This window comes from Hakea prostrata, chromosome 7, assembly GCF_041222555.1.
Source record: "Hakea prostrata isolate BN-2017 chromosome 7, UWA_Hpros_2, whole genome shotgun sequence".
Classification (NCBI taxonomy): Eukaryota; Viridiplantae; Streptophyta; class Magnoliopsida; order Proteales; family Proteaceae; genus Hakea; species Hakea prostrata.
Genome location: NC_142606.1, coordinates 37715835 through 37726374, shown reverse-complemented (window position 1 = coordinate 37726374; position 10540 = coordinate 37715835). Strand labels below are relative to the sequence as shown.

Genomic DNA, 10540 nt, shown 5'->3' with positions numbered 1-10540 from the left:
GTGTTTATACCTAGTGAGATTTCGAATAGTCACTTCATAGAGAGAGATAGGTATCGAAAAGTAACTTGTCTTTCATCACAACTCTATTGATAAAACTTTCTCAAGTGCATGGAATTCCATGCATACGCAAGTGGCTTCTCGATCCTTAAGTCTGTCAGCTTGTAAGTTCTTGACTGAAGCTCTTGAATCACTAGATAAGGACCTTCCCAGTGTGGAGATAACTTATTTCTCCACCTTGGATTAGAAATGTTAGATTGGCAGGCACTAAGTCACTTCTCCGAAAAGTCTTGCTTCTTACTCATGAATTATAATATTTAGCAACCCTCTTCTGATAAGCTACATTTCCGTTAAAAGTTGCTTCTCGTACCTCTTCTAAAGATTCCTGATTAGCTTTAACACCTTCTTCATTCGCCTCCTCATTTTATTGGGATGACCTAAGAGAACCTGCCAGTACCTCAACAGGAACCAAAGCAATAGAACCATAAGACAACTTGAAGGGGGTTTCCCTTGTAGGAGTTTTTGAAGAAGTCCTATAGGCCCATAAGACATGATACAATTCTTCCAACCATTGCTTGTTGCCTTCATCCAATCGTCTCTTAATTCCATCAAGTAAGGTCCTATTGGTGATTTCAACTTGACCATTACATTGTGAATAAGCAACTGCTTTTTAAATAAATTTGATACCTCTAGAAAAACTCTTTAAAAGATGGATAATCAAACTTAGTTCCATTGTCTGTTATAAGTATCTTTGGAAGACCAAACCTATAAATGATCTTCATCAAAGTGAACTTCTCCATTTGCTTTTCTGTTATGGTGGCTACAGGTTCGGCTTCCCCATTTAGTGAAGTAATCAATAGCAACTATAAGAAACTTTTTGCTTGTTGATGTTGGGGGAAGGGACCTAAAATGTCCATCCCCCACCTTGCAAAAGGAAGTGGACTCAGAATTAGACCAATGGACTTGTTGGAGTTCTCTGTACAGGAGAGTGGCCCTAACATGGTACACAGCCTCTCATGTAATCTTGAGCATCCTTAAGCATGGTTGGCCAATAAATTCCTTGCCTTAGAATTTTGAAAACTAGGGCCTTGGCCCCCATATGTCCTCCACAAATATCCTCATGTACCTCAACCAAGTCATATTGGGCTCCTGATGATCCTACGCACTTCAGGAGAGGTCCCTCAATTTAGCGTTTGTAGAGAGCTCCCTCCACCATCATGAATTTAGCTGCTGTCCTTCTGATAGTATAAGCCTGCTCCTTGTCTTTGGGTAAATGATCATACTAGAGGTAAGAGATTAAAGGATCAATCCAAGATGGCGCCTCTTCATCTATATCCATAAATTATAACTCTTCAATACTTGGTTCCTGAAGCCCCTCTTGAGACTGAGGCCTCTATATCTTCAAATCCAGCAGAGGCCAATTTAGCCAATATATCAGCCTTAGAATTGCTTTCCCTGGGAGTTTGTTTGATGGTAAAGTTTATGAAGTGATCTTTCAACTCATTAACCTTAGCCAAATATTGAGACATCTTTCCTTCTTTGACCTCATAAGTTTCTTGAACTTGATTCACTATAAGTTGTGAATCACTATAAACTGCAATGCTCTTAACACATACTGACTTTGCTAATCGTAGACCAGCCACCAAAGCTTCATACTCCACTACGTTCTTGGTTGTTGGGAAAGTGAAACAAAGTGCATAGTTAATTGTGAAGCCATTTGGGCTTTGCAATACTAGACTAGCTCCACTCCCTGCTGCATTGCTAGCTCCATCTACAAAATTTGTCCAGCTTTTTGAGGATGTCTCAGACTCTGGAAATGAGGTCCATCCAGAAGAGGATTCCACCACGAAATTAGCCAAAGCTTGGCCTTTGATAGTTGTTCTTGGTTTAAAATCAATGTGGTGTTCACTCAACTCTATTGCCCATAACACCATTCTTCCTGCCAAATCTGGCTGATGTAGGATCTTCTTTAAGGGAACATTAGTTAAGATAGTTACTTGGTGAGCTTGAAAATATGGTCTGAGCTTCCTAATGGATACCATTACAGCAAGGGCCTGCTTTTCTATTTCTTGGTATCTGGACTCAGACACAAGCAAGACATGGGACACATAATAAATAGGCTTTTGGATGACCTTTTCTTCTTGAATTAAAACTGAGCTTACAGCATTAGGCAAAGTTGCCAAATACAAGAAAAGTTCCACTCTAGGGAGTGGACATGTAAGAAAAGGTGAGAAACTCAACTTAAGCTTAAGATCTTCAAAAGCTTTCTAACATTCTTCAATCCAAACTAGCCCATTCGTAGTGTTGATAGACTTCAAGGTTGTGAAGAAAGGCAAGCTCTTGTCTCCAGATAACGAAATGAAGTGGCCAAGAGTAGCTATTCTTCCAGTTAGACATTTAATCTCTTTCGTTGTTCTTAGGGGCTGCATTTCAAGAATGGCACTAATTTTCTCCGAGTTGGCCTCAATGCCTCTTTCAGAAACCACGAAGCCAAGTCTAGATGAAACCCCAAAGGCACAATTCTCAGCATTGAGACACATCTTCTACACTTTGAGTACCCCAAACACTTCTGCCAAATCGTTGATGTGATCTCGCTGCTTTAGACTTTTCACCAACATGTCATCGATGTACACCTCCATGTTTTGCCCAATCTATTGGAAGAAAATCTTTTTCACAACCCATTGATAAGTGGCTCCAACGTTCTTGAGACCGAATGGCATGACAATGTAATAGTAACTCTCTCTGCTGGTAATGAAGGCAGTATGGACCTCATCATCTGGATTCATAAGAATTTGGTTGTAGCCGGAATAAGCATCCATAAAGCTTAATACTTCGTGACCAACAGTGGCATCGATCAATAGATCAATTCTAGGAAGGGGATAACAATCTTTGGGGCACAGTTTATTTAGATCTATATAATCAGTACACATCCTCCACTTCCCATTTGCTTTCTTCAACATCACTACATTTGCCAGCCCTGTGGGACATTCAATGGGTTGTATGAAACCAGATTTTTCCAGTTTATCAACCTCCATTTGAATCTCTTGAGGCTTCTCAAGAGAGAAATTTCTTCTTCTCTAGATAACAGGTGTGCCTTTATCAATCCACAATCTATATTCAGCTATGTTTCGATCAATACCTAGCATATCTTCCACTGACCAAGCAAATACATCAGCATTTTGTGCCAAAAATGCTGCTAGCTTCTGTTTGAACTCTTCTCCTTGTTCAAAACCTATCATGGTGCCCTCGCTCTGGATTGGTTGCACTTGAAGGAATTCTCTAAAGGCTTTCCATTGGTTCTCCTCTCTGTATTTGGCTTTCATCTCTATCATCACGTACCTCTACTATCAACATCATGCCACCAACTGATGTTGATGGTTGCTTTCGAATGAAGTTGAAATAACAGTTTTTGGACTACCTTTGATCAGTCTTACGACGCCCTGCACCTTCCTTAGTGGGAAACTTAATCATCATGTACCTGGGGAAAACTATGGCTCCTAACACACTCAGAGTTGGTCTCCCCAGAATGATGTTATAAGCTAAAATATTGCATACAACCATAAACACAATTGGCAATGTCACTTGGCAAGGGTAAGTCCCCACCGTCAGATCAAGCTGGATATTCCCTTCCACAACGGTTGAACTCCCGACAAACCCATAAAGGAGGGTTGCGCTTGGGGTCAAGGCCTCTTGATCTATCTTAAGGTGGCAGAAAGCATCTAAAGATAAAATATCTATTGATGATCATGTGTCCACCAACACTCTATAGACCATATGGTTGGCCAGTCTGACCTTGATGACAACAGTGCCATCATGCAAAGTTCGAACATCCACCAACTCATTTTCAATGAAGGTGATTGGTTACAATTAGTAAAATATATGTTTTTGGAGGGCTCAACAGCGCCTATCACACTCATACTCCTCTTTGCTTGGTGGAAGGACTCAAGAGTTGGTTTCCCAAAGATTGTATTGTTCTTAGGAAGATCCTCATCTCGCAAAGTTGCTGGAGCCTTACCTCTAGATTCATCTTGTTGCCTGGGTGGAGTTCTATTGCATCTTCTCGAAGGGGATCTTTCTCCCTGTCCACTAGACTTTACATACTGGTTTCAAGTGTTCATTGACAATTAACTTTTCTATCTCAATCTTGAGCATGCGGCAATCATTACTGTGATGCCCTTTGTCCTTGTGATAGAAATAGTACTTTGTCATGTTGGCTCTATTTTCTAACCTAGCATGTGACTTTTCGGGTCTCTTCAACAACCCTATCTCAGATCTGCATTAAAATGACAAATTGTGACCAGTTAAGAGGAGTGAAGGCCTCCTCCTCCTCATCATCAATGCGCTTGCTTTGCCATTCTTGCTTCCCTTTCTGCTCTCTTCTCGAGGGTCTTGGCTTGAAGCTCTCCTCGCGAACAGTTTGCTGAAGGGCTCCTTTCTATCTTTATAATCACTCATATTCGCCTCGAAGACTTCTTCTACCATTACCATCTCACACCTCAAATCTAGGAGTTCAACTAGATTTTTGGGCTTTCTCTCCACTATGGAAGTCACCAACTTTTTATTAGTAATAGCGCTCTTGAATGTGATGAAAGCCACCTTATTAACCAAGTCCTTGATCATAATAGAAATGTTGTTGAAACGAGTTATGAACTCTCAGATAAAGTCAATACGCTCTTGCTTTAATACTAGAAGGTTGCCTCCTGTCTTGTCTTTCTTGATCCCACTTTTAAAGCGAGCTGCAAAGGCATAGTCTAATTCTATGAAATTGTTGATGGAGTGCTTAGGCAAGTGCTTAGGCAGACGCGAGTACCAGGTTGTGGCTAGACCTGTCAAGGAAGTAGGGAAACATCTACACTTTATAGCATCTCCTCTTGCACACATCATCATGATGGAGTTAAAATGACTAATATGAGCCATTAGATCTGTTGTCCCATCATATACTGTAAAGGTAGGAATGCAAAAACCTACAGGTAATGGGGCTGTCATAATTTCAAGAACAAAAGGATGTTGATTAAGCACCAATTGTATTTCGTCCGGGACCTTCTTATCCAGCTAATAAAGACGATCATTCATGTCTTTAATTAGCTATTATAAGTTGTCATCCCGTCTTTCCTGTGGAGCTTTAGAACCTCCATCAATTGCCATAGATGCATTGGACTCAGTTGAACGTTCCTTAGGAGCCTTTCTAGCCTTAGGTAGTTGGCCCCCTCTCGCTGTGGCTTTGAGAAATGAATGTCTACCATGCTGAGTATCTATTCTGTCAAAAGCCGAATGATGGGCCACTTCATGATGATCCTTCCTACAATCATCTATCCTGTTCTTGGCTAAAGTAGTGGGGAGATGAAGTACTCCATCTCCCTAGGCCCCATTTTGGTGATCAATGGGGGGGGGGAACCAATGTTTCAAGCAAGACAACAGTTAGACCTGTCGGAGGCATGAGCTGGCTCCACTGACTCACCATTGTTTGGAAGAAATTCATCATATCCATCATCTTCATTTGGAGGGCCTATGCTTGAACTGGATCATATACAAGGGTTGAAGTGGCCCCTTGCAAAGGAAGTGCCATATTTTTTTGTTGTTCCCTGTTCAAGGGGTTGCATCTCATGTGATGGACAATTGGAGGTATCTTTTGAGGTTCCCTCTTTTTGACTATTGGCTTTCTTCTTCCCACATGGATGTCCCTAAAACTTGGAACCATTATTATCTGAATTCTCTCTAGTCATCTTTGCTCAACTAGGAAAAACACAAAAGGAAAGTAATAATCTTTCCCATAGACGGTGCCAAATGTTGATCTTAAAATATGCTCTACCTTTGAGTTCGTTCAAAGAGAACCTAAGTCAACTTCAAACCATTTATCTACAAACAAGAAGAACCGTAAGAGTGGGCCTCCTATGTGGACGGAAAGTCACCTTAGACAATCTAGTCATATTTTGGACCACACAGTTCCTCTACTTTAGGCAGTTGTAGGAGAATTAATGCAATATTTTCTCTTGTCTTACCTTTCTTCTTTCTATCTTTGACACTTACAGGATTCAAGTTACCTCTTTGGAGAAGACTAACATTCCTCCTTAGATTGGCATATTCGAAATTGAGGGTCTAGATTGACCGTCACACCAAACTTATGGGAGAAGCCAAGGCTAAAATCTTCCTGAAGAAGCTAAGGTCTTGTACACCAAGCCCTAGATATTATCAGTGATATGAATCTTTGATTTGATGTGTTCACCCTTAAATAGATCATTAGGAAGTAGTCCCAAGGAGATCAGGATGGATTAACTCCCCTCTAGTGAGCATTAAATACTTAAGATAGTAGAGCAGAGAAATGAGGCATTTAATGCTCTTATGTGCTTGTGGTCAGGCACAATTTATCTTACGCCTTCTCCCAAATTTGGCCGAGAAGTAACATCCGTGATGGCTCCTTTTTGGATGTTTTTGCCGCCATGTCCTCATTTCCACGTGGTGGAGCCACGAGGATGATCTCAAAGAAAAGTCACTTTCCGAAAAGCATTTGTTAACTCATTCCTTCCAAGTTCACTGAACCGGGTCATGCTCCAAACCGAATGGTTCATTTCAGTTTGATGGGTTTAGGGAAATCTAGTATAACAAAGGTTATCCACCAAAATCATACGAGCTGGGGATAGCCACGTGGAGTCAGACCAAAGATTCATGTGCTAGGCCAGAGCCGCACATTAAAGACTTTTCAGGATATGGCACTTCTCGGGAAGACCCATTGAAAGGGTTAAGCCAGGGGTAGCACAGTACTTGTACTCGTGGGGGACTTCTCGGCGAAGATGAAGGACTCCATAACTGTCCCACGCTCCATACATTTGAAGGATCCCACATATCCCGCAGCGGAAATGGAAGCTTCTGTCCAATACAGAGTTTCCCTCGAGCCTAGTGCTGTCAGCCCCTCTGTCCGGCGGCCCATCCCATGATAGGATGGCATAGCGGACAGGTGGTCAAATCATCTGTCTAGTCGATCTTCACAAGTACATGAAGTCATCTCCACCTTCCATCTCATCAAATAAGCATCCAAGGGATGAGAAGCCTCCACTACTTTTTGAGGTATGGATCAGCTATAAAATTCCTCATCAAGCCCGAAAGGGCTAAGCTCTGAACACTCCAACCACCATTCTTTTGCTCTTGATGAACCTAATTCCCTTCATCTCCTTGAATCTCAATTTCTCAACGGAGTCTTTGGTTGGTTGGCCTACACTAACTCGATCGTCGGAGGTGGATTCCCCTCCTCAGAGGCGGCCCACTTTCACCTTCTTTTGGTCGCAGGGAGCAAGGTTTGGTTTAAGTACTATCCAAGGAGCTAAGACCATATTTTTAACACCAACACAAAGGTAAAGAGAGGACATTTGAAGCTTTGGCAAGGAGATAGTTCTTTCCCCCCCCCCCCCACCCCCCCTTTGGAAATCTATAGGAGCCCTGGGCAAACAAAACCTCCCTGAACATTGAAAACTCACCTTTGTTTGGTCTCCACTTAAAAGAAAAGACCCCTAGAGTAAGAACTTTTCATTGAAAATGTCCTGGAGTTCGATTCAGCCTATCAAGGAGTGATGAAATCCCAGTGATTACCCACATGTGGGAATCTGCCGAACTGTTTCATTCTAAAAAAATCCGTCATTTTTCGAATCGAATCTGTAGCAAAACTGAAATTTATGAACAAATAACAGCACCAGTGGTCTAGTGGTAGAATAGTACCCTGCCACGGTACAGACCCGGGTTCGATTCCCGGCTGGTGCATCATTTTTTCAGTTCTTTTATTTTTGCATGTGGTTGTATCTTTTTGCCTACTTGGTTTGGAGTTACGTTAAAAGTTCTTTTTGCCAACTTGATTGTGGTTACAATCTTCAATCATTTGCATTACATGCACTAAGTACCCTTTCTGCATGCAGCTTTAGTGCATCTGGTGGACAAGATTGGCAGTAAACAGTTGCAACTATTGATCTGTTTCATAGCATCACAAAACTATGAACTATTACAATGTTTAAGTTATTAGCATTAGCAAAAATGGCAGTAAATCTGCTACATCGCAGGTCAAGCAGAATGCGAAATTTCGCAGTGTACCTTTTACGTATGCTAACTTCAAGTCCAGATTATAGATAAAGATAGCCTTTACCCCCCAAAACAAAAATGGCCAAATCTATATATAGATCCTTAAAGATTATGGTATCATTGAACCAGGGCCAGAAACTTTAGCAGGCTGTTATCTCCCCATGTAATAATAGTCTTGTGGGAAAGAAGGAAAAAAAAACAGATGCTAAAATAGAGAATATTTTGCATTCCTGCGTTTAAATTTTCACTGTAGTAGTTATAATACAATAGAGATGTTTGAAACTGCATCTACCACAATATACACCTTGCCTTATTCCCTTTTTAAGGTCTCTCATGTGCATGCATCTTTATGTGTAAGAGGTAAAGTAGTTATATGAAAGAATCAAATGTGATAAGAGACAACGAATATAAATTATCTTGATTCAAAATTTAAAGCAACCTCATATATTAGACTTGATATTCTGTGTGTATATGATTGAATTGCATGAAGGATTCTAAGGAAGAAATTAACTCCCCTGGAACTCTCAAATCTGCAAAATTAGGGTTTTTCCCTTGGCTATGAACCAACCTAGGGTTTTGGGTAGACACATTGGAAGTAGCACCCTCCCTAATTAATTACCTTAAATCCACTCTCACACTCTACTAGTTCTCGAGGTTGAAAAATAATGAGCCTCCAACCCCTGAATATCTATGGTTTAACAAGCACCAGATCTAGCACATGATTGGCCAAGACCGAGGCCAATAAAGCATGTACAATATATACAATCCACATCAAATACCAAGAAACATTGTAATATGTCTTCTATAACAAGAACAAAGACTAATCAAATCTCGCCCAAGAAACCCTAGAACCTTGGCTCTAATACCATTGTTATGGTAGGGCAAGTGATACTCGTACTAGAACGAATGTAAAGCATGAATAACATATAGAAATACACAAAATTTAATGATAGTGTTCGGCGAAAATAGGGATGTCTCCAAAGCTTAGATGGAGCTCAATGCATTATAATAGAGACGTTTAAAATATTACAATAGTTTTGCAATAGCCATAATTGAAGCTAGATCTCTCAATGGAGACCTCAAAATAGGAAGGAAAAAAAAATTTTTAAAGTAGCCATTATACATCAAGAAATCATACAAAACTAAGAGGAAGAACAAAAAAGCAAAGAGAAACCCTATCATATGTCACGTGAGAGAAGAAGCCCCATATCCTCTATTTAGTAGCATGTACAACTGATGGGTTCGGCAGGAGAAGATGTCATCCAAAAAAATCAATTAAGTTTTTGTTGAGTGAGATTCTCACTTATTTCCAAAATTTCTTAGATTTCAACTGAAATTTCATTCCACAAAAATCAATTAAGTTTTTGTTGAGTGAGATTCTCACTTATTTCCAAAATTTCTTAGATTTCAACTGAAATTTCATACCACTAAAATCAATCAAGTTTTTGTTGAGTGGGATTCTCACTTATTTCCAAAATTTCCTTAGATTTCAACTGAAATTTCATATGTTTTGACCAAAACTTTGTGGAAATTGCGGTCAATTGGTCAATTTCGTTTCGCAAGTATGTTTCATTTCGATAACCTCAAACATTCAAAATTTCGCTATCACCTCTTGATCCCAAGTTCTTGTATCTTGCTATAATAATCTTCCACCCATTAAAGGGCAACTTGGGTCACTAGGAGATGCAATCCTGAAATCTTTTAGCCCCAACACCCATGGCTCCTCACATATGTTAATTAAATTACCTCTTCCGATCTTCCATATAATTCATTTTTGAGCACCTTCCTCCCCTCCAATATGCTTCTCCACGCCCACGATGGGTTTGTGCCATATGTAGCTTTAAGAAAAGGGACTTTGGGGAATATATATATATATATATATATATATATATATATATATATATATATATATATATATATATATATATATATATATATATATATATATATATATATATATATATATATATATATATATATATATATATATATATATATATATATATATATATATATATATATATATATATATATATATATATATATATATATATATATTATTTTATTTATTTATTTTTTTATTTTTTAAATCTTGCCCAGTCTGTCTCTAGATCTGTGAATAATTTTCATGCCACTTTGCAAAGCAAAGCAAAGCTCAGTTATGGAGGATTGGATCTCTCAAACCTATTCCCCCATTGCTTTTTGAGTTAGATACCCTCTTCCATGACATTGTGTGAATAGTAGCTTTACCTTCTTTACCTCCCCAAAAAAACCTTGCTACCTTGGACTTCACCTTGTTGTGTATTGATTTTGGAATCTTGAAATGGAAAATTGGTATAATTTGTAGAAGGGAGAGCCGTTGACTTCAAGAGTATTTCCCCACTTGTATGGTTCAGAAGTTTCTTCGAATAGCTTTCAAACTTCCATGAGAGGTTATTACTAAGAGTATGAAATAGCTCCACCTTTGATACACTTTAGAGGG

At 39.4% G+C, this 10540-nt stretch overlaps 1 protein-coding gene and 1 non-coding gene across 2 annotated transcripts; one reads left to right on the top strand and one right to left on the bottom strand.

Annotated features, from left to right (window-relative positions):
• Window positions 1-1349: 1349 nt before the first annotated feature.
• Window positions 1350-2537, bottom strand: LOC149011031 (uncharacterized). Its single transcript, XM_089162550.1, has 2 exons — window positions 2311-2537; window positions 1350-2073 (listed from the first exon to the last, which is right to left on the bottom strand). The coding sequence occupies exons 1-2, from the start codon at window positions 2535-2537 to the stop codon at window positions 1350-1352; spliced, it is 951 nt and encodes a 316-aa protein (XP_089018676.1).
• Window positions 2538-7675: 5138 nt separating this feature from the next.
• TRNAG-GCC (transfer RNA glycine (anticodon GCC)) lies at window positions 7676-7746 on the top strand. Its single transcript has one exon. It is a non-coding gene; the product is annotated as a tRNA-Gly (tRNA).
• The last annotated feature ends 2794 nt before the right edge of the window (window positions 7747-10540 follow it).

Excerpts from the sequence above, each read along its gene's own strand:
- LOC149011031 (XM_089162550.1), bottom strand. The coding sequence starts at position 2,537 with ATGTGTCTCAATGCTGAGAATTGTGCCTTTGGGGTTTCATCTAGACTT. Across the intron at positions 2,074-2,310 it reads CCTTTCTTCACAACCTTGAA|ATACCAAGAAATAGAAAAGC; the intron begins GTCTATCAACAC and ends GTCTGAGTCCAG.